The sequence below is a fragment of the Bufo bufo genome, chromosome 6 (assembly GCF_905171765.1).
Source record: "Bufo bufo chromosome 6, aBufBuf1.1, whole genome shotgun sequence".
NCBI lineage: Eukaryota > Metazoa > Chordata > Amphibia > Anura > Bufonidae > Bufo > Bufo bufo.
The window spans coordinates 106,185,582-106,212,717 of record NC_053394.1 but is presented as its reverse complement, the minus strand read 5'-3'; the positions used below and the strand labels follow the sequence as shown (position 1 = coordinate 106,212,717).

Here is a 27,136-nt window from a genome sequence, read left to right as displayed (position 1 = left end):
GGGTTCTAGTCCCTAAGGGGGTTAAAAGTTAGTAAAAAAAAAAAACACAAAAATATTAAGTATAAATGAAAAAGATTTATTAAAAAAAAATACACATTAACAATAAACATATTAATTTTCAGCAGATTTGTGTAGGAATTTTTTTTTTTTCTCAAAAATGAAAATTCACAGAATATCGGTATAAATTATCGGCTATCGGCCTGAAAGTTCACAAATTATCGGTATCGGTCCTAAAAAATCAATATCGGTCGATCCCTATTATTTAGGCTCAGTATTTGGACCGTGCATGGTGGTATTATCTGGGCAGTGTATTTGGGCTGTCTACAGAGGTATTAGTTGGACTGTATTTTACTGTGTATTGCAGCATTGTTTGGACTGTGAATTGCTGTGTTTTGGCTCTGTATGGTGGTATATGGAGGCATTATTTGGGCTGTGCATGGTAGAAGTATTAGACCCTAGGTGTTCAGACTGTGCACTGCAGTATTATCTGGGCACTCGATGCTCTGTATATTTGTGCCCATGTACCCCCTCATTTCCTGCCGCCATGATTACCTCCTTCACACACTCGGACCTTCCCACCATATTCCACACTGCGAAGCAGCACACAGGGGGTTAACCCGCGGCCGTCCCACAATCCTCTGCGAAGCTGCAACGTAGCCGGAAGATGGCGGCAGTATAGTGAAGATTAAATCCCGTCCACCGGCGGCCGCACAGTGACAGAGAGGCAGCGCTCCTCCGTGATCCGGCCCGGATATAGCAGGTACACCCGAGAGCGGACAGCCAGCCCTCACCCGTCCGGTCACCCTATTCATTCTACCTGCCACGTCCACCGTTAGCAGTACCTATCGCGATATCTGACAGGGATGTCGTGACATGGTGTGGAGCTGTTGTCTTGCTGGGGACGTGGCGAGGAGTCTCCTGTCCTTCAGTCATGATTATTACAGTACTTTGCACTGAGGGTCTCCAGTGACAGAGACCCCCAGCTGTAAGTATTGGTTCAGCCAGGACTCTAATATGTGGGGGCTGTTGCCTAGCCACAGGGATTCCAGCAACTGGGTGACCACTCTAAACCTCTGTCCTCCTGTGACCCCAGGTGAGGACCACCCATAGGACTGCCAGGGGTCCCACCACAGATTGATATAGCTGAGTGGCCCCCATCTTGGTTGGGTTCTTTATGTTTGCAGTATGGCTTCTTGCTGCCGCCCGCGGTCCATTCATCATCGTCCAGATAATCTCATTGATGACATCGCCAGGCAGCATTGTTATTGTTTGTGCATTGTTAATAAAGTTTATTGATTGTATGATTTAAAAAAAACAAGCAAAACAAAACTGGTCGACTTTCTACTTTATCTTTTAATGCAGCACCATTTCAAGTTCTCTGCTTGCTGTCAGTGAATGGTCACATTCTTGGAAGCTGCAAACCTGTACAGACCTAATACCTTTTATGGCTGAGGGTTTATTACACTGGGTTCCCTTCTAGACAATCCTTTATCAGATTAAAGGGATTGTCCAGTGGGTTTATAGTGATGACCTGCCCTCAGGCTAGGTCATCACTATCAAATCGGCGGGGGTCTGACACCCAGCACCCCTGTGTGAAGAGGAGGCGGCGGCGCTCATACGAGCACTGCTTTCTCTCCAAGATTGCTTGCGCATCATCTGGTTTGCAGCGGCGGAGCAGTGTAATTACAAGTGAATGGAACCCTGAGGATAGGTCCTCTGTATAAACCCAATGCACTACCCCTTTAATACGTCGGTAGCACAACTCTGCCTCCCATCCAGACTGTTTGAAATCAGAAGATTGTATAGACTGGATCCAATTGTAACAAACCCTCAGATGTACCGGGTATCTGACTATAAATAAGATTGGTGGTCTTCACTGACAGCAACCAGAGATCTTAAAGTGAGGAATTTGAGCACACAGTAGATTTGCATTTCATACTCCTTATGGTTAATAAAGGGGTTGTCCTCTTTGTAATAAGGGTCCCCTGATGGGAGGCTGAGCACAGAGGGTCCTGCGCCCCCAGTGATCGGCTGTCGTTTGAGGGTTCCCTGCAGCGCCACCTCAGGGGAAATGAAAATTTACACAGTTCTCATTGAAATTAAAGGGTTGTCACATCACAAACACTTATCCCCTATCCACAGGATGTCCACGATCCGTGGGGGTCCCCTCCGATCACAAGAATGGGGGTCCTCCGGGAGGTGGTCAGACATCCAGCTCCTGGACTGCTGCTTCTACTTGGCTATCTCTGGTAGTCCTGTAAAAGTGAATGGAACAGCAGCACATATACGTGACCCCCACTCCAAACGGTGAAACACAGGACCCCCGTTCAGCTGGTCTTACACTTATCCCCTGTCCTGTAGGTTTGTAATGGGACCACCCCTTTTAATGGTCCTCCAGAGAGCGGTGCTCTGTGTAGCTGCCCTCCACTCTGGATCAGTTCATAGAGGGGAAGGGGTCCCTGTTCAGGACCCTCATGTATTAGCTGGATAACCTATTTACATAGGACTGACTACGTAAGACGGTAACAATGATGCTTTCTGTTGTAGAGTCATGGCAAGTCCTCGGACAAGGAAGGTGCTGAAGGAGGTCAGAGCGGAGGATGAAAACAATGTGAGTCCTCGCGGTATCTGCATGTCACATAGACTCGGGGATCTGATCCTTCAGAGCAGCCCCCCCAGTGATCAGCTGATGTCCCGGGGGGGCTTCTGGTGCCTACACCTCCTATATTACACAGTGGGAGATCATTAGGGCACAATCCTTATACTGGGGGGGGATCTAGTCTATGGTGCCCATATACAAGGCGGGGAGCCTAGTGTATGTTCATATTGGATTTCTTTCCTCTTGCAGACTTGCTTTGAATGTGGAGCCTTTAACCCTCAGTGGGTCAGCGTCACTTATGGCATCTGGGTGTGTCTGGAGTGCTCAGGAAAGCATCGGGGGCTCGGAGTCCACCTCAGGTAGTATCCCTAGCATTCCCCTATAAATGACATCCCTGCATAACCTGGACCACTGTCCCTATAAGGGCCTGTTCAAGTAATTGGGGGGGATATTGGGATAGGCTAGAAAACCTCCCTGCTAAACACCAGATGTTACACTACGTTCACATCAGCATTTTCAAATCCAGCAGATTTCACTGCTGTTCTGGCAGATTTCAGGTGCTGCCAGATCCCTATTGACTACACTGAGATCCGAAAGGAATCCGGCCACTTTCCAGTATAATGCTGGCTTTTGGCTGGACAAAAAAAGTTGTGAATGAAGGACCTTTTGTTCAGCTGAAAAGTGGCCATTGGATCCCATTGTAGATAAGGGGTGTCCTCTGCTGGATTTCGAAACACTGATGTGAATGTGGCCTAACTGAGCGCTCTGTTCTGCAGCTTTGTCCGCTCAGTCACGATGGACAAGTGGAAGGACGTGGAGCTGGAGAAGATGAAGGTCGGGGGTAACGGCAAGTTCCGTCAGTTCTTGGAGTTCCAGGAGGACCATGACTCCTGCTGGAGTCTGCAGGAGAAGTACAACAGCAAAGCAGCGGCTCTTTACCGGGACAAGGTGAGGGCTTGAGTGTCCTGCCACTTGTCATGTTTGTTCTGATATACAGTCCTGATCAAAAGTTTAAGACCACTTGAAAAATGGCAAAAAATGATATTTAGCATGGCTGGATCTTAACAAGGTTCCAAGTAGAGCTTCAACATGCAACAAGAAGAAATGGGAGTGAGACAAAACATTTTTTGAGCATTCAATTTAATGAAAACAACGAATAAACTGAAACAGGCTGTTTTTCCGCTGATCAAAAGTTTAGGACCACACCTCCCAAAAAAAACTAAACCCCCCCCAAACAGAAATCCAACTTCCAAACATGAACTCAGTAATGAGTAGCTCCGCCGTTATTGTTTATCACTTCCAAAATTCGTTTCGGCATGCTTGATGCAAGCGTTTCCGTGAGGTGAGTGGGAACATTTCTCCAAGTGGTGAATACGGCCGCACGAAGGCCATCTACTGTCTGGAACTGTTGTCCTTTTTTGTAAACTTCCCTTGCCCTCCATCCCCAAAGGTTCTCAATTGGATTTAGATCAGGGGAACACACAGGATGGGCCAAAAGAGTGATGTTATTCTCCTGGAAGAAGTCCCTTGTCCTGCGGGTATTGTGTACTGTAGTGTTGTCCTGTTGAAAAACCCAGTCGTTACCACACAGACGAGAGCCGTCAGTCATGAGGAATGCTCTCTGCAACATCTGGACATAGCCAGCGCCCGTTTGACGCCCCTGCACTTCCTGAAGCTCCATTGTTCCACTGAAGGAAAAAGCACCCCAGACCATTATGGCGCCCCCTGCACTGTGGCGCGTAGAAAACATCTCAGGTGGGATCTGCTTGTCATGCCAGTAACGTTGAAAACCGTCAGGACCATCAAGGTTAAAAAAAAAATTCTCATCAGAGAATAAAACTTTCTTCCACCTTTGAATGTCCCATGTTTGGTGCTCTCTTGCAAAGTCCAAACGAGCAGTTCTGTGGCGTTCAAGGAGACGAAGTCTTTGAAGACGTTTTTTGTTTTTGAAGCCCTTCAGTCTCAGATGCCGTCTGATGGTTATGGGGCTGCAGTCAGCCCCAGTAAGGGCCTTAATTTGGGTCGAGGATCGTCCAGTGTCTTGATGGACAGCCAATTGGATCCTCCGGCTCAGTGCTGGTGAAATTTTTTGGGGTCTTCCACTTGACTTTTTTGTTCCATAACCCTCCGGATCATTTAAGAATTTCCAAATGACTGTCTTACTGCGTCCCACCTCAGCAGCGATGGCGCGCTGTGAGAGACCCTGCTTATGCAGTTCAACAACCCAACCACGTTCAAAAAGGGAGAGTTTTTTTTGCCTTTGCCATCACAACGTGTGACTACCTGACAGCAAATGACAATGAATCCACATCTTTGCACAGATTTGGCCTTTTAAAGGCATGTGGTCCTAAAATTTGGATCAGCTGAAAAACAGACGGTTTCAGTTTAATCGTTATTTTCAATTGAATGCTCAAAAAATGTTTTGTCTCGCTCTCATTTCTTCTTGTTGCATGTTGAAGCTCTACTTGGAACCTTGTTAAGATCCAACAATGTAAAATGATTTTTTTGCCATTTTTCAAGTGGTCTTAAACTTTTGATCAGGACTGTATATGAGGTCATTGTCCCTACTGTCAGTGATAAGAATATTAATACATATATATACAATGCCATCTGTAGAACTCCCTATATAGTAAGAAGGTAAAATATAAATAAAATACGGGGGCACTCAGATATGTTTCTACAAGGACCACCAAAACGTACATATAATTGAAAATATGAACTAATTTATTATTAAAAGTGGCAAGTACAATGTAGATAAATGGTAGTTATATCACCCGGGTGTTGGCTATATCACATGTACATATACCATAAAGCATAAAATATGAGGTAAAATGATCAGGACAGCAGACAAGACAAATAAGAAAAGTAATAATACATTTATATATTCTTCTCCACTTTTTAACTATTACTATTATCACTTTTCTTATTTGTCTTGTCTACTGTCCTGATCATTTTACCTCATATTTTATGCTTTATGGTATATGTGCATGTGATTTTAACCACCATTTATCTACATTGTACTTGCCACTTTTAATAATAAATTAGTTCATATTTTCAATTCTATGTACGTTTTGGTGGTCCTTGTAGAAACGGATATCTGAGTGACCCCCCCTATTTTATTTATATTTTACGTTCTTTCTATACACGACAAAGGGTGAGTCGTGGGGTGTGCACCGATCCATTTTTGGTGGAACTAGTTTTGAGTCACTATTCCTATATTGCTCCCTATATAGAACCATCCCTCAAATATCCCCTACAAAGTGCCTGCTATACTGCTCCATATATAGTACCATCCACAGATAATCCCCCCATACATTGCCTGCTATACTGCGCCATATTTAGTACCATTCACAGATAATCCCTCCGTACAGTGCCTGCTATACTGCGCCATATATAGTACCATCCACAGATAATCCCCTGTACATTGCCTGCTATACTGCGCCATATATAGTACCATCCACAGATAATCCCCCGTACATTGCCTGCTATACTGCGCCATATATAGTACCATGCACAGATAATCCCCCGTACATTGCCTGTTATACTGCTCCATATATAGTACCATGCACAGATAATCCCCCGTACAGTGCCTGCTATACTGCGCCATATATAGTACCATCCACAGATAATCCCCCGTACATTGCCTGCTATACTGCGCCATATATAGTACCATCCACAGATAATCCCCCGTACAGTGCCTGCTATACTGTGCCATATATAGTACCATCCACAGATAATCCCCTGTACATTGCCTGCTATACTGCGCCATATATAGTACCATCCACAGATAATCCCCCGTACATTGCCTGCTATACTGCGCCATATATAGTACCATGCACAGATAATCCCCCGTACATTGCCTGCTATACTGCGCCATATATAGTACCATCCACAGATAATCCCCCGTACATTGCCTGCTATACTGCGCCATATATAGTACCATCCACAGATAATCCCCCGTACATTGCCTGCTATACTGCGCCATATATAGTACCATGCACAGATAATCCCCCGTACATTGCCTGCTATACTGCGCCATATATAGTACCATGCACAGATAATCCCCCGTACATTGCCTGCTATACTGCTCCATATATAGTACCATCCACAGATAATCCCCCGTACATTGCCTGCTATACTGCGCCATATATAGTACCATCCACAGATAATCCCCCGTACATTGCCTGCTATACTGCGCCATATATAGTACCATCCACAGATAATCCCCCGTACATTGCCTGCTATACTGCGCCATATATAGTACCATCCACAGATAATCCCCCCGTACAGTGCCTGCTATACTGCTCCATATATAGTACCATCCACAGATAATCCCCCCGTACAGTGCCTGCTATACTGCGCCATATATAGTACCATCCACAGATAATCCCCCCGTACAGTGCCTGCTATACTGCTCCATATATAGTACCATCCACAGATAATCCCCCGTACATTGCCTGCTATACTGCGCCATATATAGTACCATCCACAGATAATAAGCATACTGCACCAAGAAGGAGTTGTTGGAATTGACTGAAGCCTTATTATATGTGAATGTAATGATGATCTGTAGGCCTGTAGATCCTGCACACTCATAGGTTTCTGAAGCTGCTGTTTCAGCTGGTCCTATAAATGCTTGGTTGATGATAAATTTGGCGACTGGGCAGGCCAAGGAGGTGGTACAATCTGGTGGAGACATTCTGGGAAACCTACTGTGTGAGGGCTGGCATTATGCTGCTGAATAATGCCAGTTTGAAGCTCTGCCGTAAGAGGCAACACGTGGCTGCAGGATGTCCTGCACATGTCGCTGAGCTGTTAGTGTCCCTTGTATCTCTACCAGGGGTGACCTGGCTCCCCACATCATCACACCAACAGTTGGGGCAGTGTTGCTCCACAGCAAAGGCAGAATTGAAGTGTTTGCCATGAGGCCTCCATACTCACGCCTGACCATCGTGGGAACCTGGATTTACAGCTAAAGACAATCCAGTATCAGTCTGAAGCAGACCAGGTTTCTAATTTATGACACCAGTACAAGGGAAGGGGATGGTGGCTGTCAATGGCAGGACATGTAATGGGCTCCATGATGCCAAATTTCCTTCTGCTAAGGGCCTGGAAATGGTTTGGGCAGAGACAGCGGTGTGCAATGAAGATGCCCACCTGTCTGTATGGTGGTCAATAAAACTGTGGCAGCCACTCGTGCTTGTCAGCAGAATAAACCATCCTCTCTGCAGGTGGTCTGTCTGGGCCGTCCAGAGCCTGTTCGCCCCATTTGTAACCACTGCTCCCAACACCTAGTCAGAATGGCCCAGATAGTGAGCTGTTTCTTGAAATCTCCATCCTGCATCTCTCAGTCCAGTGATGTGCCCCCTCTCAAAATTTGTCAGCTGAGTGCGTCGCAGCGGCATGTCTAGCAGTCTCTCCCCAAGAGGTACACAACCCAAAAGTAACCTCTGAGAGCCTTTTAGTAGGGCAGTACTTTAAGCCCCCTTGTGGCAGACCATCCTGTAATCATTGACATACAGTTGCAAGAAAAAGTATGTGAACCCTTTGGAATGATATGGATTTCTGCACAAATTGGTCATAAAATGTGATCTGATCTTCATCTAAGTCACAACAATAGACAATCACAGTCTGCTTAAACTAATAACACACACAGAATTAAATGTTACCATGTTTTTATTGAACACACCATGTAAACATTCACAGTGCAGGTGGGAAAAGTATGTGAACCCTTGGATTTAATAACTGGTTGAACCTCCTTTGGGAGCAATAACTTCAACCAAACGTTTCCTGTAGTTGCAGATCAGACGTGCACAACGGTCAGGAGTAATTCTTGACCATTCCTCTTTACAGAACTGTTTCAGTTCAGCAATATTTTTGGGATGTCTGGTGTGAATCACTTTCTTGAGGTCATGCCACAGCATCTCAATCGGGTTGAGGTCAGGACTCTGACTGGGCCACTCCAGAAGGCGTATTTTCTTCTGTTTAAAGGGAACCTGTCACCGGGATTTTGTGTATAGAGCTGAGGACATGGGTTGCTAGATGGCCGCTAGCACATCCGCAATACCCAGTCCCCATAGCTCTGTGTGCTTTTATTGTGTAAAAAAAACGATTTGATACATATGCAAATTAACATAAGAGTTATATCTTATTTGTGTGACCAGAGAAGAGTCATATTTTCAAGCTCTGACTCATCTCAGGTTAATTTGCATATGTATCAAATCGGTTTTTATACACAATAAAAGCACACAGAGCTATGGGGACTGGGTATTGCAGATGTGCTCGTGGCCATCTAGCAACCCATGTCCTCAGCTCTAAACCCAAAATCCCGGTGACAGGTTCCCTTTAAGCCATTCTGTTGTTGATTTACTTCTATGCTTTGGGTCGTTGTCCTGTTGCAACACCCATCTTCTGTTGAGCTTCAGCTGGTGGACAGATGGCCTTAAGTTCTCCTGCAAAATGTATTGATGAACTTGGGAATTCATTTTTCCTTCGATGATGGTAATCCGTCCAGGCCCTGACGCAGCAAAGCAGCCCCAAACCATGATGCCCACACCACCATACTTCACAGTTGGGATGAGGTTTTGATGTTGGTGTGCTGTGCCTCTTTATCCACACATAGTGTTGTGTGTTTCTTCCAAACAACTCAACTTTGGTTTCATCTGTCCACAGAATATTTTGCCAGTACTGCTGTGGAACATCCAGGTGCTCTTGTGCAAACTGTAAACGTGCAGCAATGTTTTTTTGGACAGCAGTGGCTTCCTCTGTGGTATCCTCCCATGAAATCCATTCTTGTTTAGTGTTTTACGTATCGTAGATTCGCTAACAGGGATGTTACCATATGCCAGAGACTTTTGTAAGTCTTTAGCTGACAGTCTAGGATTCTTCTTCACCTCATTGAGCAGTCTGCGCTGTGCTCTTGCAGTCATCTTTACAGGACGGCCACTTCTAGGGAGAGTAGCAGCAGTGCTGAACTTTCTCCATTTATAGACAATTTGTCTTACCGTGGACTGATGAACAGCAAGGCTTTTGGAGATACTTTTATAACCCTTTCCAGCTTTATGAAGGTCAACAATTCTTAATCTGAGAGCTCTTTTGTGCGATGCATCATTCACATCAGGCAATGCTTCTTGTGAAAAGCAAACCCAGATCTGGTGTGTGTTTTTTTTATAGGGCAGGGCAGCTGTAACCAACACCTCCAATCTCATCTCATTGATTGGACTCCAGTTGGCTGACACCTCACTCCAATTAGCTCTTGGAGATGTCATTAGTCTAGGGGTTCACATACTTTTCCCACCTGCACTGTGAATGTTTACATGGTGGGTTCAATAAAAAATATGGTAGCATTTAATTCTTTGTGTGTTATTAGTTTAAGCAGACTGTGATTGTCTATTGTTGTGACTTAGATGAAGTTCAGATCACATTTTATGACCAATTTGTGCAGAAATCCATATCATTCCAAAGGGTTCACATACTTTTTCTTGCAACTGTATCTGCCTGAGACATAGCTGCATGCAGAGTTATGCAGCAATCTGACATTTCCATCTGGGTACTTTATTTTATTTATTTTTTTTGTCAATGAGTGTAGTACCATCTGTTGATATCCCTATACACTGCACATAGTATCATCCCCTGTGTAGTGCCAGCTATAGTGCTTCCATAATAGTACTGTCCGTTAATGACCTCCATAGTGCCAACCATGGGGACCGTAAGAAATCCTTCCAAACTGCCAGCCACAGTACTCCCTATATAATAGCAAATGCCTCTCGTAATGTAAATCAGTGTATCTCTGTATAGTGCCTACCACAGTGTCCCCTATACAGTACTTTACCACATTGTGCCTGCTGTATACCACACATTCTCCACTTTCCCTAAGTTCTGAAACTCTGGGACCAATCCCTGCTGCTGGGGGAGATTCTTGGTACTGTGCCCGCTTGTGTGGCAGGAGCAATGATTATAAATGACATGTGATGTCATCCCTCTATACATCCCTTATAAGACCCCATGTGTCTCGGTCTCTTTGTTTGCTGTGACACGATTGCCGTACATGCTGGCTGCCCGGGGCAACGTGTAGTTTATGCAGCATGTGTGTACACTTCTCCTTTAAGGTTTGTTTCCCTTCCCTGTCTGGTGCTTGTGGGGTTAACTACCTGGCTGGGTGCTTATATTGCCTGTAACTGGTAGCCTGGAGTTTGAGTTGTCCTCCAGCCTCTTGGTGCTGGAGCTATGCTCCTGTCCTGGGTATTCCATCTGCCCAGTTATTGAGGGCTACCTAGTGAGACATCAATGCCCACCCAGTTGCTGCTCACTGTCTTCCCTCACCTTTGCTGCTTGGCCTGTGAGACTCCTGTTCATCCGCGTTCTGGAGGAACAGGTCGTCTCTAGCTCCTAACCTTTATTCAGGGATCATCAGGGCGACTCTGGGTCCGAGGTTCCTGTGTATGAGCCCACCTACCATCTGGGTCTGCTCATACGGTCAGAGCCAGGATTAGAGCGGCTTAGGAGATGACCACCTCCCTTTTCCTGGTGTCTAGCTGCTTCCCTGTTTATCCATGTTATATGGTTTTCCCCCACTTCCCATCGTGACCCCCATGTCCAGTACTGGATTGAGTTTTGGGGTCCTCCTTGCGACTTAACGTAGCTTGAAATACATGCTGACCTTGTAGCTGCCATTGCTACCTATTGGGGTAGGACATTCTATAGTTTGACTACCTTGACGGTGGCCATTCACACCAGATAGCTGTCGATTGGGCGCTCATTGATCTAAATACTGTCCCTCCTAACCCTCCATACACTCAGCTCGGCCCAGCGTGCATGTTGTCTTGATGGCACAGGGGAGTAAGCCGCCGCCAGACCCCTCCCTTGTGTATGCAGTTAGAGGTTTATATGACGTTTCTGTCTGATCCTCTTTCGGCAGATTGCCACATTGGCTGAAGGTCGGGAATGGTCTGAGGAGACCTCGCCTGCCAACAACTGGACACCTCCTCAGCCTAAGATGATGGGCAGCACATCTCACCGGTAAGGAGCAGCCTGAACTCGCTCATGTCTTTGTGGATTATGTCTGATATTTGGTTCTCATAACTTTTGTTCTCCATTCACAGCTTAAACACCAGCGGCCACACCGGAGCCTCCTCTGGGGACAAAGCCTTTGATGACTGGCTGAACGACGACGTCAATTCCTATCAGGGGTAAGTTCTGTGTGGACACTCTGCCTGAGTTCTCACTCTTTTTGGGGGTTTCGTCTCCAGGAGATCCAAAAGATTGCAGCTCTACATGTTTTCTTTGAAATATTGATGTTGCCAGGCACATTACTTTTCCTGTTCAGCCTGATCTTCCTGGCTCATGCTTCCTTTACAGACAGGGGCTCTGTAGCAGAGACAAGTGTGCTTAAAGGAATATGACACAGATGTATATGCGGTTCTGGGTCTGTAAACAGCTGGGTAATGACTTCATTGGATCCACTAGACTGAAACATACCCTAAAATATTGGTATGTTAAAGCAGGGATGCCCAACCTGTGGCCCTCCAGCGGTTGCCCCACTACAACTCCCAGCATGCTCAGCCTACAGCTATCAGCCTACAACAGGGCATGGTTGGAGCTGTAGTTTTACAACAGCTGGAGGGCCGCGGGTTGGGCATCACTGTGTGATTACCATCGCATTTTTCTCAGACATGATATCACTTTGATTAGTCTGACCTTGGGGACCCCCACTAATACTGAGAGTGAAGGAGCCTAAGAGATGGTGTAGCACTATATCTTCTTCTTCCTTTTTTTTTTTTTCCTTCTCCTCCCCTTGTGCTTAGCAGGGCTCGCCAACAGCGTTTACAGTCAGGTGGGCAGGAGCGCCAGTGTTCAGCTCAACACTAGCACTGCAGCTCTTTCATGATCGGGATCAGTGGGGGTCCCAAGGGTCAGACCCTTACATAACCATTGGTATGTCTTCACTTTATAGTACAGGAATATCCCTTTCAATAGAAAAATGACCTGAAATTGGAACCTGCAAATCTGCAGTCGCCATGTGCCTGCTAATTACCTCTTGCCTTTCAGTGGTGGGGGTGCTGGAAACCAGGAGAACAGATATGTCGGCTTTGGCAACACTGTCAATCCTCCGAAGAAAGAAGATGATTTTCTGAACAACGCAATGACCTCACTGTACTCGGTATGTCAGGAAGATAAGTTGACAGCAGAATTATTTCCCTCTGTTGCTTTTCTGCTCCCATGTCCTGCAGCGAATATATATGTTTACTTTCTTGTTTTGCCTCATAGGGCTGGAGCAGCTTCACTGTTGGAGCCAGTAAATTTGCTTCTGCTGCAAAGGAAAGTGTGAGTAAATTTGTATTCATGCACTTCTGCCATTTAGTGTGCAAACATGGTACTGCGCATATCTCGCTTATAAGAAACAATTCAAGGGTCTGAACCTAACCCGTATGGGACAGAAATCCCAGCGCCGTACAGCTACGGCGCTCTGATAAGCTGCAGGGGTCCGGCAGTCACTGATAGCCGGACCCCTGCTGTATCTGCCGGCGCATTAACCCCTGCACTGCCGCTGTCATCTCTGATCGTGGCACGTGAGGTATCCTGCCTGGTGCGGGGTGTCCACTGGGTCCCCACGCTGCTGTGACGGGGACCCGATAGCAGGGAAGGCAGCCTGATGCCCCCTGGATCTCACAGGCAGGATGCTGTAATACACTTACAGCCAATGCATCACAATACAGAAGTATTGTGATGCGTTGTAAAGGGGATCAAACCCCTAAAAGTTGAAGTCCCAGAGTGGGACAAAAAATAAAGTGGAAAAAGTCAAAGTTTCAAGTAAAAAAAAATCGTCATTTTCCCAAAATAAAGTAAAAACAAAAAATAGGGAAAAATAGAAAAGTAGACCTATTAGGTATCGCCGCGTCCGTATCGACCGACTCTTTAAAAATATCACATGATCCACCCGGTCTGGTGAAGGCGGAAGAAAAAAAAAAAAAAAAAAAAAAAAAAAAAACTGTGTCAAAAAAGCAATTTTCTGGTCTCCTTGCCTCCCAAAAAGTTTAATACCAAGTGATCAAAAAGGTATAATGGTACCATTTAAACCGTCATCTCATCCTGCAAAAAATGAACCCCTACCAAAGATAATCACTTAAAAAATAAAAGAAAATAGGGCTCAGAAAATGGCAACACAAAAACAAGATTTTATTCTGTTCAAAAATTATTTCACTGTGTAAAACTTAACAAAAATAAAATGATAGACATATCACTTCATAACTGAATTGGTGCTTAAAAAAAATGGTTTTGGAAATTTTGGTGAAAATTTTAAAAATGACTTCTAAGCCTTCTAATGTCCTAAAAAAATAAAATGACATTTACAAAATTATGCCAATGTAAAGCAGACATATGGGGAACGTTGATTGATAACCATTTCATGAGGTATTACTATCTGTCTTAAAAGTAGAGAAATTAAAATTTTGGATTATTTTATAAATAAAGGTGAAATATATCGACTCAAATTTACCACTGTCATGAAGTACAATGTGTGACGAGAAAACAATCTCAGAATGGTTTGGAGAAGTAAAAGCATTCCACAGTTATTACCACATAAATTGACACATGTCATATTTGCAAAAATCGGCCTGGGATTTAAGGTGAAAAGTGGCCCGGTACTGAAAGGGTTAAAGGGGTTATCCAATCTCTAAAACAGCCCCCCATGTGTCGGGCCCCTCACATGGAATATACTTACCCCGTTCCTGGTCCCCGCACGGCCACTGCTGCTTCTCCCTGTACACGGATGAAAACAACTGGTGTTGGGGGTGGCGGGTGGGGATAGGCAATGGCAAACGGGGATGAGCCTCCCTAGCATCTCCCGCGATGCTAAGGAGGCTCGTGTCCCCTTCCCCCCCCCCCGACATAGTATATTCTGTGTGAGGGGCCTGGCACATGGAGGGGGGCTGTTTATGACATTGGATAACCCCTTTAATCCAGCCAGTCATGAAATACTAGTTTAAGTGTTGGGCTGCTGCCACATGTGTCAGAGATCCGTGCGGCCGTTCTCTGGATCTGGCATAGCTGGATAGTGCAGCGTTCTCCCTGGTCCCCATTAACTATAATGGGATGCAGCTGGGATCCGGCCTCTTCCCGTCATATTAGTTAAGATTTGGCCAGCCGAATCATGGCGTTTATGCTGGCGGCTGGATCACCGCAGCATCCGATTATAGTCAACTAGGGACCAGTGGGCATGCGGCACTATCCAGCTATGGCGGATCCAGAGAACTCCAGCAGACTGTGACATTCTAAAAGGTGACATTTTTCAGTGCACCTTCAGACATTCACTCACCTTCTAGATGTAATGCCTGGTGGTTGCATCATTTGGTGGAACAGGGGTCCCCCTTTGTCCTGATAAGGGTGGTCTCACAAACACCCCTATCAGATGATGTGGTAAACCCCTTTTAATGTCCTTTTGATATAGTATTCATTATTATTATTTTTCCTCCTTTCTTTTTCAGGCTTCCAAGCTGGGATCCCAAGCTACACAGAAGGTTGGTACTTACAGGGTTAAAATATATAGTGGATTTACATAGGGCCACAGATTAATAATTGGTGCTACCTGAGGGCAGGTATGTCCACGTACAGGTTGCATCAGTGGTCCGGTCTCTGTGTCTCTTCCGAGAATCTGCCTTCTGTATGGAGACTTTGCCGTGATGGGTTTTGTAGGGTGTATACAGAATATTGGCGGTATATACCACTGTCTAGTAGTATATGAGATTAGAATAACATGGCTGCCTTCCAGAAACACCTCCACTCCTGTCTGCTGTCACAGTTGAGTCTCATTCAAATGATTGGAACATCGCTGTAATACCTAACCTAGCCTGTGGGTAAGAGTGGCGCTGTTTTGGGACGTAATCTCATCTCTTAAAGAGTACTTTTTCTTTCTGTAACTTACCTTTCTGTGAAATGTCCCTAACTCTTTATCCTGCATAAAATACTGTCCTGCGTCCTGTTTGTTCTCACTTATATGATGCAGGTGTCTCTTTATGCGAATAAGAGGGAAGAGATAAGATAGGGAAGAAGGATTTGTTTTAGTAGGGAAATGTTCACATTTTTGCTGTTCTTACTTATTTTCAGGTTCTTTTTATACAGTGATACATGGAAACCATCAACAAGTTGCGATTGAGGCATCTAAAGTCCTCATATGTTTTAATTTTAGTGATTTGCAGAAAAAATAGTGTCTTGACCATCAACATGTATGCTATCTGCTGCTGATAGATCTTTATGATGGCTTTTGTTTTATTCTGTAACTCCCTGGGGCATTTTACCTTTGAGCACATGATTATATACGTAGTCTCAGTAACAGGATAGGTCATCAATATCAGATCAGAGGGGTCCGACACCCGGCACTCACGCCGATCACCTGTATGAGGAGACGGCAAGCGCACTATGCACGTGCCACCTCCCTTCTCTCTTCCTATGTCTATGGCAATGCAGCAGCGATCAGGAAGAGAGACGGCACGTGCACACTGCGTGTGCCGTCTCCTCGTACAGCTGATTGGTGGGGGTGTCGGACCCCCTCTGATCTGATATTGGTGACCTATCCTGAGGATAGGTAATTAATATAGAAGCCCAGAGAACCCCTTTAAAGGGGCCGCCCCACAAGAAACATATTTATCACCTATTCACAGGATAGGTGATTAAATTTACGATTGCTGGCGTCTGGCCAATGGGACTCCCTCTGATCACAAAAATGGGGGTCCCCAAGTTCCCAGTGTGGTCAGAACGGTGGTGTACACTACACCTTCCACTTCTGTGGGACTGCCTATTTGTCTGCCCCTGGCAGTGAATGGAGCGGTGGTCACGCATGCCTAGCACTGCGCTATTCACACAGCGAGTCATACATTTATCGCCTCTCCTGTTATTTGTGGGCTAACCCCTATACCAAGCTTGGCTGTGGGGGCAATTTTGACTAAACTGAATCGGTCAGGCCCACCGTCCATTCATAGCAGGACATTGTTAGGCACTGAAACCTCTGAGTAGAGAAACATACTAAAGGATCCATCAGTGTCAACTTGCTGATGGTTTCCAGATATCACTGTGAACGTTGCTCACATTTAACCTACTTGAATATTCCACTTCCAGCTTTTGATGAGGGTAGCTGGGCAGTGCCCTATAAAATGCACCCACTAAATGGTAGCCCCCCACCTGAAGTGCCGCTCAGGGGTTGAGAAGTCAGGCCCTCCTTCCCTGGCTGGTCTCAGGGGGATGTAACATGTGACCCTTTTTAGCTCCGCTGAGGACTTGCATAAGGGGACGCTTTTCTAGCCCCCACTTAGAGCGACTGTTTTGTGGGTGCAGCATTATTAGGGTACCAGTAAGATGCCAGATTTAACAAATGAGAAGCTTAGGGGGTCTCTGTATGATTACTAAAGTTAGTCTCTTCTCTCCCTCCCCTGCCATCACTGCCCATGTGCAGTTTTGGGGAGGGAACAAGCATCCACCGGACTCGGTAATCCAGGCATCATATGTTATGTGTGCATGGTCCGTGTGTGGCAGTCCGGTGCCGTGTGTCTGTATGTTCTGTCTATGTCCAGCCAGGTCCTTAGGCCTCTTATTCCTTCATTCGCTCCCTTCTTTCCATAGCTCAGGCCTGGTTCTGACAGCAAGTATTGTAATCTCCGAGGTCATTTTTTTTAGTCTCTCCCCTGTCTCCTCCAAACCCTGCTAAACCTTTTCTCCTCGTGTTACATTTCAGTCTGCCTGTGCCTTCTTCTGCCGGTCATGTCCATGGAGCCAGCCGGTCATTGTGCCTAATGACGACATGTGGAGTTTCATCATCATTTTACAGGCTGTATCCACATATAATGTTGAGTAACTTGGAATCAATCCCATCCCTTCTCATCCGGAGCTGCGTTCAGAATTCTGCTGGCTTCCTCTGTCTGCACAGATTATGCTCAGGCATGTTGCCATGTAGGAGACGTAGTCAGTGCCACCAATACAGGAACCTGATGAATGTAAATCACAAGTTCAAAAATGCACAGGGTTGTTGGAGGTTGTTAATCAGGTAACTCATTGGGATAGCGAGGATACCTATTTGATTATTGATGGATTTCCAGCAGAATCCATAGTGCAGCTTTGGATGTGATTGGAGTACACGTCATGTAACTGCAGATGGTTAGATTACTTGAACATTATATGGATATGAAACCTTTCAGAACTCCACAGCGTTGTGTTGGTCCCCCTGGCTCCTAGATGTGACCCCCATCTTTAATTCTCCCTGGCCTCTGACTGGCTGTGTCTGTTCTCACCTCCCTCTGCATGTCTTGACTCCATGGGTCCAGTTTGCATGTCTTGTCCTTCACACACATGGTCTGTGCACGTCGTCCATGCCATGGGAGCCTCGCCCTCCGCCCTGACGTCTGTCCTCTTCTTTCTCTCCTGGATAGGCCTCTGAGCTAGGCCAGACCATTAATGAATCTGTTGTCAAACCAGCCCAGGAGAAGGTAACTTCCTGTTGTCTTAATTATGTGCTAAGATGATGGCTGCAGGTTGTGGGGCTCAGCGTGGTGACTTACTCATGTAAAGCGACGTCGCAATGTCTCAAGTGCCGTCCACTGCTGCTTTGTAACCCAGTCTTCCTTTCAGATCTCTTTCTCTTCTTCCAGTTTTTGGGCAGTCTGCTGGAATTTCTCGATTTGTGAAAACATTAATTTTGGCACGCCTTCTGATCACGCCTGCTATATTTCTTTCATACCTGCTTAAAGAGTATGTCCACCAGATGCTCACAATAGCATACTCTAATAGAGACTATAGCTCTGGACCAGGACAGGATAAGTAATATGTGTTCACAGTGACTCCACCAGAAGAATATCGAGTGCAGCTCTGGAGTATAATACAGGATGGAACTCAGAATCAGTACAGGATAAGTAATGTACATACACAGTGACTCCACCAGCAGAATAGCGAGTGCAGCTCTGGAGTATAATATAGGATGGAACTCAGGATAAGTAATGACTCCACCAGTAGAATAAAGAATGGACCGCTGGAGTGTAATACAGAATATAACTCAGGATTAGTCCAGGATAAGTAATGTATGTAGAAAGTGACCCCAAAAGCAGAATAGTGAGTGCAGCTCTGGCGTATAATATAAGATGTAACTCAGGACTAGTAAAGTATAAGTAATGCATGTACAAAGTGACTCCTCCAGCAGAATAGTGAGTGCAGCTCTGGAGTATAATACAGGATGGAACTCTGGATCAGTACAGGATAAGTAATGTACATACACAGTGACTCCACCAGCAGAATAGCGAGTGCAGCTCTGGAGTATAATACAGGATGGAACTCAGAATCAGTATAGGATATGTAATGTATGTACACAGTGACTCCTCCAGCAGAATAGTGAGTTCAGCTCTGGAGTATAATACAGGATGGAACTCAGAATCAGTATAGGATATGTAATGTATGTACACAGTGACTCCACCGGCAGAATAGTGAGTGCAGCTCTGGAGCATAAGGACTTATTCACACAGTCAGTGTTTGGTCATGATTTTCATTAGTGATTGTGGGCCAAAAACTGACCAACACTGATGTGTGAATAAAGACTAATACAGGATGTAACTCCTGTATAAGCAATGTTTAGTCTAAGTGACTACTTTTTATATACATTACTGAGTAAAATGCTATTTCAAGGTGGGCATACTCTTTAATGTGGCACTACCTGCATGCTGCACTGCTCTCACACCAAAGCTTTCCTTTTAAGCATCATCTTATAGTTTGCCTGCATTTAATGTTGGATGATTTTGCTAATACCTAGAGTATACAAGTTACTATTATAAAAAAATATATATATTCTCTATCCAGAGCTGCGATGCACTATTCCTACATCTGTCATTGTAGCCTGAATCTGGAGGAAAGCTACCAATGTTTTAAAGCAACTTATGGTATGACTGGAGTATAAGATATGTCACAAATCAAGAAAGTATTTGCAAAGTCACTCTACCTGGGCACAAGATGATATTTAAAAGTGGAGCGGCGCTTTAAATGGTGCTGTTCTCCATCGTCATCCTCACCTCTCCTTTAGCTCATGTTCCTTGTCCTCCCCTTCTCCAACCCGACAGGTAAAAGATGGAAAAATCTTGGAAGATGTCTCCAGTTCAGTGTCTAGTCTAGCAGCCAAGGTAGGAGGTATTGCACTGGCACAGAACAGGCATCTGCAGCCCAAAAGTGCATTCTTGGTAATCCCCTTCCCCCCTACGCTCTATGCACATGTGTTGAGACAGGCAGGGGGCTTCATGTCTTTTGCTGGGTTTAAGAATGTACTAATTTTCACAGTGTACCTAATCCTCCACATGCTTTATTAAACCTGTTTTAAATGGGATTTATTTGTGAATTATTTTTGTAATGTACGTTCATTTTTTATCTTTGACTTTTCCTGGCGAAATAGGGACCTGAAGTTGAGGTGTCTATCACACCGCTGTGTATGGGCGTACGGATTCCCCTGGAGTCCCGTTCTGTACACTGCTCCTGTCTGTACCAGCACTGCTGTGCTAATGCCTGGCATAGATGGGCCTGGAAGTGTATTCAGACCAGATAGCTAACATGTATCTTAGTCTATGACTATAACCTCTGAAGGTGTTTGACCTGTCACCTCTGCAGACTCCCTGGTGAAATCCTTAGCGGGCACAGGCAGAGCAGCGATGTGCTGTGTGAGCTATTGCCCTGCTTATACCCTGCATACCACATCGGTACAGGCTATCGGCAGCAGCTCACCTAGCACGTTGCTCATCTGCTTGTGTCTGCACTGCTAAGGCCTAAAGTACTATGGATTTCACTAGGGAGCCGGCAAAGGTGACTGCTCAAACACCTCTAGCCTTCCGGTCACTGACTAAAATACACATTAGGCTACTTTCACACTCCGTCAGATAATACAACCGTCTGCATCCGTTCACAACAGACCCGTTTGTATTATCTTTAACATAGCCAAGACGGATTCGTCTTGAACACCATTGAAAGTCAATGGAGGACGGATCCGTTTTCTATTGTGCCAGATTGTGTCAGTGAAAACGGATCTGTCCCCATTGACTTACATTGTGTGTCAGGACGGATCCGTTTGGCTCAGTTTCATCAGACGGACACCAAAACACTGCAAGCAGCGTTTTGGTGTCCGCCTCCAGAGTGGAACGGAGACTGATTGGAGGCAAACTGATGCATTCTGAGCAGATCCTTTTCCATTCAGAATGCATTAGGGTAAAACTGATCTGTTTTGGACCGCTTGTGAGAGCCCTGAACGGATCTCACAGACGGAAATCCAAGACGCTAGTGTGAAAATAGACTTAGCTGTTTGGTCTAAATCAGGGGGGCACAACCTTTTCTGGTTGGGGGCCACATTGGCAGCCTGAACCAATTACCAACTAAAATACTATATTTATGGAATATTGAACATACAGCATATATCATCAATGTCTAGTTACACTTCTAGTACTCCCATCTAAAGTTACATGTGAGCAGCCACAAGACATAGACATACAGGTCTGTTACCAGAAGGTTGGGGGCCGCACAGAATGGTATCGAGGGCCGCGGGTTGTGCACCCCTGGTCTAAATGTACTGCCAGACCCATGTATGCCAGCCAGGCTTTAGCAGAGCAGCGCTGGTACAGGCAGGGGCAGTAATGCTGTGGCCTGTACAGCTCTCAGTGCAGCTCCAAGTTCTCCGTACTCCCATACACAGCAGTGCATGGGGGTCTGTTTCATTAGGAAATTTGGAAAAATCTGAATACATTCCACAATTCTGTTCCATCACATTTGGAGTAGGTTTTAATGCAATATGCATGAAGGTTTTGGTACACTTTAAATTACTACCTGCCAACTGTATGGAAAGCAATCCTCTTACAAGCTTGTGCACCCCTTTAAATCCCCGGGGGTCATTATTCCTTACAATGCCTTTTGAATGCAGAGATGCCTGCTGTGCCTTATTGTTCATGTCCAAATCTTTCTCTAATCTGTGTTTGTCCCTTACCGTCCATGCTGCCCTCCTGTGGATGTGACGCTGGTGAGTACACACTGGTATTGGTAATATGCCCAGCCCCTGCCAGGCCACCAGCAGAATGCTGTCTACATGTACAGTAGCTGCTCTTCTGTCTATGAAGGAGGAGGCACACTTACACTTATATATAATTATAGAATATTCCAGCAGCAGTCTTGTCCATGGCTGTGTCTGGTATCAATCCATTTTAATTTGAAGCTTATTGCTGCAGCTCATATATTTCTGAACCCAATAACTGAAACGCGTAGCGCAGGCCTCATTAAGATGGCTGTTTAACGGGCATATTTTTGCGTCAGAGTTACAGGCACAAGGTCCTGGAGTCTATACATTTTGGGGGAACAAGACGTAGGGTTCTAAAGTAATCTATGTTGGGTTCACTTCAACCGTGGGGATTCCTGGTCTTTTGTCCGTCTGCACGAGGCCTTTGTCACATAGATGGGTCATGAGTTAAGATGTACATTGTCCCTCTCCGGTCCTAAATGAGTAGCTAGTTCTCTATGGTTGTCCCACGGTAAATAACAGTCATTGTATAGACCTCAAAAAATGAACGGTGTTTGCCGTGTACATCCTGCTAAAAAACTTAAAATTCTTTGAAGTTAGGATTTTTTGACAAAGTATGGCTCCACCTAGTGGTCATAATGTACATCAACATGCATGCTCACCTCTGCCCCAGTCACTGCACCCACAGCCATAGAGATCCTCATCTCATTGCTGAGCATTCCATTGAAATAGCTTGGCAGGGAAGGAGCAGAGCCTCCGCAGTAGCATAGCGGTATAGCTCAGAAGACTTTCTGTAGTGGATGTAAAACCACAGGGACCACTGCCAGAGTGGGAAGGAGACTGATTCTGTCCAGAGCCCATTTCCAGCATACATTATAGAAGTCTCACCAAGGAGGACAGATGGAAAATACATTTTTTTAGGATAGAAACACTGCAGATTAGTTTAGACCAGTTATTAACAGTATTTAAAGGGGTTTTTGTCACTTCAAGTGGCATTTATCATGTACAAAGTTAATACAAGGCTCTTACTACTGTATTGTGATTTTCCATATTGCTTCCTTTGCTGGCTGGAGTCATTTTTCCATCACATTATACACTGTTAGTTTCCATGGTTACAACCACCCTATAATCTATCAGTGGCGGTCATGTTTGCACACTCTAGAAAAAAATGTTGGTCTCTCTGGTGGCCGGGACCATGGAAGTGCACTTAGGGTGGCTTTTTTTAATTTTTATATATATATATTTTTTACTACTATGCAAGCAAAGCCACACTAATGGATTGCAGGGTGGTCGTAAGCATGGAAATAAAAAGTGTATAATGTGATGGAAAAATGAATCCAGCCAGCAAAGGAGGCAATATGGGCAATCACAATACATTAGTAAGTGTCTTGTATTAACTTCCTCTACATAATAAATGCTTTTTGCTGAAGTGAGACAACCCCTTTAAGGACTTTTGGTATGAAAATGATTACTCCTTTAAAGGGGTTGGCTCATCTTGGACATTGATAGCGTATCGCTAAAATATGACAGTAGTATCAGATAGGAGCGGGTCCCATTCAAAATGAAGAAGAGTACACTGTGCTCTCCATTCATCGCTATGGGAGTTTCAAAAACATTTTGGAAGTCCCATGGTGGGGAATGGCTAGGGCCCCACGCAAACACGGCCACCACTCCATTTACTGCTATGGGACTGCCGGAAATCGCAGCGCTGGCTCTATTTTCAGAGCTTCCATAGCGGTGAGTGGCTGCACATGCGCGGCTGCTCGCTGTTCACTTAGGTGACCCTGTTCCCCACCTCTGGGACCCGCTAGGATATGTCTGAAATGAAGGGGTTGTCTCCTCTGACATTGGTGGTGTATCGTTAGGATAGGCTACCAATGTTACATAGGTGTAGGTCCCATTTCCGGAACCCCCAAAGTGAATGACCGCCTTTACGCAGACACCATCCATTCATTTCTTGAGTGCTGGCTCGGCTGTTTCTGGCACAATCCATTTATTTCTATTTTTATTTTCTGAACTCCCATAGAAGTGAATGGAGAGCACACTGCACATGTGTGGTGTGCTCTCGTTCACTTTGGGGGGGATTCTAGAGAGAGGTTGTGGAGGTGGAACTCACAACCTATCTGACATTGGTGGCCTATCCTTGGTGGAACATGTTATCCAGAGCTGAGAAGTACGTTGTAATAGGGTCCTGCATTACCCGGATGCCATTGTGAATGCCTTTACTCCAGGGGACTCTCGGCCACATAAGTGAGCACTTATACTGAAGTATTTTGCAGGTTCAGGGTGTTGGTTCCAAAAGCTGGAGAGACGTCACCACCTTTTTTTCGGCCAAGAGTGAGGACGGCACCGAAAAGTAAGTGATGTCCCAATAGAGTGGTTGATGCATAGTGTATGCAGATGAAGCCTATGGATTATATACCGTACACATTTCTACAGCTAATACTTCAAGCACAGAGCTGAGAATTTTAGTCGTATACAATTTCGACAATCCTCTGTGACCTAAAGGCCTGATACATTTTCCTTGCTCTGATACACTAAAGCAAACTATGGGTGCTGTCACATAAATCTGGTGATCCACAAGCAATGCAGAATGTCAGAAACTGGACGCATTGCGCCAGGCTCAGATGGGGCGCTTTCAACTGCTGGATCTCAAAAACCCTGTAGTCCAGACTTTTTGATCTGGCGGTTACGTCAGAGGACAGGAGAGAGATTTATGCTGATACAATTGTAACAACCCCTCAGTTGTGAGAAGAGTTTGTACAGGTTTTCTGATTCTGTAAAGTGTAATGCTAGTGCTTGCAGCAAGCAGAGATCTTGGAAATGATGATAATTGAAACACAAGTATGTTGGGCCTGTTTCACATCTGGTATCTGCACAGACGGATCCGCACCTATAATGCAAACGCTTGTATCCGTTCAGAATGGATCTGTTTGCATTATAAAAAATAAGTCTAAGTCAAAACTGATCCGTCCTGACTTACATTAAAAGTCAATGGGGACGGATCCGTTTTCAACTGCACCATATTGTGTCAGTGAAAACGGATCTGTCCCCATTGACTTACAATGTAAGTCAGGACGGATCCGTTTGGCTCCGCATCGCCAGGCGGACACCAAAGCGTTTTGGTGTCAACATCCAGAGCGGAATGGAGGCGGAACGTAGGCAAACTGATGCATTCTGAGCGGATCCTTATCCATTCAGAATGCATAGGGGCTGAACTGATCCGTTTTGAACCGTTTGTGAGATCCTTGAAACAGATCTCAGAAACGGAATTCAAAACGCCAGTGTGAAAGTAGCCAATGGGTAGTGGATCTGTTTTGACTTGCATTGATTTTGCTGCCGGATCCGGTTTGTTCGGTTTTGCAGACCGGAGATAAAACTGCAGCTTGCAGGGGTTTGTCTGGTCAAAAAAACGTAACGTAACGGAATGCAACCTGACCAGCTTTGTCCCCATTGACAATGAATGGGGAGAAAACAGAACTGTTTTGGCCCGGTTTTAAGATCCTCTGCCACATCTCAAAACCTAAATGCCTCAACACAAGTGTGAAACAGGCCTTAGAAAGTTGGATCTTACCCCCAGAGCTGTGGCTGCATGCCTGCATAGACCAAGTGTGACGACAATAATAACGGAAGGTAATGCACTTTATCTTATGATGTTCATGGTTATTCTCTTCTCGCAGCTCCTATTCAGAAGAGGGCTACCAGCAGGGCGGCAGTGGTGGCGATGGCTATCAGAATGCTGCCCAAGGAAAATCCTTTTGGGAGACATTTGGCAGCTCGGAAGATATAAAGAAGCCAACAAAATCTCCCAGCGGGGACAGCTGGACCTTCCCTGAAAACGGCACCGAACGGAAGAGCTCTGACAGCTGGGAGGTTTGGGGGTCCGGAACCACCTCTAACAACAAGAACAGCAACAGTGACAGCTGGGAGAACTGGGACAGCCATTGGGAAAGTGAAGGAAAGAGCAAGAAGGGTGGCAAGAGTGCGGCACCCGCTACAGATGAGGGGTGGGACAACTCCAACTGGTAGAGTAATGCAGGAGGGGTATCAGATGGGTTATATAGAGCAGAGGGGAACCCAATTTCCAATTATTTCATCATAAGTTGTGGATGGGACTTGATGGCTTCTGCTGTCATTCTGAACTAGCGTAATACATAATCAGTGTTCACCTCCATCTCCTGATAATTGGAAATCTGGGGCTCACTGGGTCTCTTCAGCATTGGTGCCCCCCAAGTGGTCCTTCCAGGAAGCAAGTCATCTGTGGTTTGTGCACATTATATTCAGCCTCCCAGTCGAACATCACCCCCCTCTGCTGACCGTCCTCTCGATCCCCTGCCTTAGTATTTAAATTGCTGGAAAGTGCCCTCACGTGTGCTCCGTTTCCTCTCTGACCATATGTAGCCCCCTTGATGTGTGATAACGCGCAGGGAACATTGTGGCTGCGCTCTGTGCATCCAGTGGACATTGTGCTTTCTCCTAAGTAGCTTGGATGACGTCAGTCCCAATTGCAGAAAGATGTGACATTTTACATCCCTGTGCCCCGTTCCCCTCGTATACCTCATAACAGCCTTTAATCCATTGTGCTGCTGTATTCTCTCGTATCCTGCTGTGTACCCTGAGATATGGCGTTGGCCATTTTAAGTGCCACCCATCAGGGCCCAGCTATAGCCAGTGACTCCAGCTTAATTACATTGTCTGCTGGAGTCAGAAGTAGTCTGAATTTTGCTTCATCAGAGGCTCAGGCTACTTCCTTCTCCTTACACCATGCTTTACATTGCAGTTTTGCTTCTCCTGATTGGTTGCTGTGTATAGCTACACACATACCAGTGCATGGAGAGTTCATTTATATTGCAGAAAGTGAGTGAAAAAGGGGGTCATTACAGAGCTGAAGGTTCAAAACATGAACATCTTGCCCCTTGGTTGTATCTTCAGATCTCCACTAGTAGCAGTGGTGGGAGCTAGTTTTCAGTAGTGCCCCCTTCTGGTACTTATCTGTATAGGAAGAGCTAGACTTTATCATTATACATAGGTATTAGATTTATTAATGCAATTCAGCTAGGATTTGGTGAAGTTTCACTTACTATTACCCCTCCTTTCCCCCCCAAACATCAGCTTAGAACAGAGATGGCCAGTTTTCTTTGCCAGTGCATGTCCCATGGTCAGCTTTGTTGGGTTTGCATGGTGTATTGTGGTCACAGCAGCAGGAGAGAACTTTTAGTCATTTTGCTGTTTTATTCTATGTCGGGAATCCCGTCTTCTTAAAAATTTATCAATGGCTCTACAAATGGATATTTTAATAAAATTGTGTGTAATAAAGTATTAAATAAACCTGTGGGTACCCTGGGGCTGCCCAACTGGATCTTGACTACAACTCCCAACATGCTCTGGTAGCCAAAAAAAAGACTTTGCTGTAGAATGGCACTCTGTAAGCTTTGGCTTTCCAGCGGCTGCGCAGTTACAACTCCCAGCTTGTGGTGATGGGTTGCAGGAGTTGTAGTTTCATAGCCGCTGCAGAGCGCCATCTACTG

The 27,136-nt window shown here is 45.3% G+C and overlaps 1 protein-coding gene across 3 annotated transcripts; it reads left to right on the top strand.

Moving 5' to 3' along the window:
- Window positions 1-609: 609 nt before the first annotated feature.
- On the top strand, window positions 610-26,465 carry ARFGAP1 (ADP ribosylation factor GTPase activating protein 1). 3 transcript variants are annotated; one of them, XM_040436017.1, is made up of 13 exons: window positions 610-760; window positions 2,548-2,611; window positions 2,849-2,958; window positions 3,376-3,547; window positions 11,517-11,617; window positions 11,701-11,787; window positions 12,647-12,758; window positions 12,866-12,922; window positions 15,082-15,114; window positions 18,013-18,069; window positions 19,684-19,743; window positions 23,888-23,964; window positions 25,289-26,465. In XM_040436017.1, exons 2-13 carry the CDS (start codon window positions 2,552-2,554, stop codon window positions 25,635-25,637), a joined length of 1,275 nt encoding a protein of 424 aa, XP_040291951.1. In that variant the 5' UTR covers window positions 610-760; window positions 2,548-2,551; the 3' UTR covers window positions 25,638-26,465. The 3 variants fall into 3 exon arrangements, with proteins under 3 accessions (XP_040291951.1, XP_040291952.1, XP_040291954.1); XM_040436018.1 differs by lacking the exon at window positions 18,013-18,069; XM_040436020.1 differs by lacking the exon at window positions 2,849-2,958 and having other exon boundaries at window positions 633-760.
- Window positions 26,466-27,136: the final 671 nt, after the last annotated feature.

Excerpts from the sequence above, each read along its gene's own strand:
- ARFGAP1 (XM_040436017.1), top strand. The coding sequence starts at position 2,552 with ATGGCAAGTCCTCGGACAAGGAAGGTGCTGAAGGAGGTCAGAGCGGAG. Across the intron at positions 2,612-2,848 it reads GAGCGGAGGATGAAAACAAT|ACTTGCTTTGAATGTGGAGC; the intron begins GTGAGTCCTCGC and ends TTCCTCTTGCAG. Across the intron at positions 3,548-11,516 it reads CGGCTCTTTACCGGGACAAG|ATTGCCACATTGGCTGAAGG; the intron begins GTGAGGGCTTGA and ends CTCTTTCGGCAG.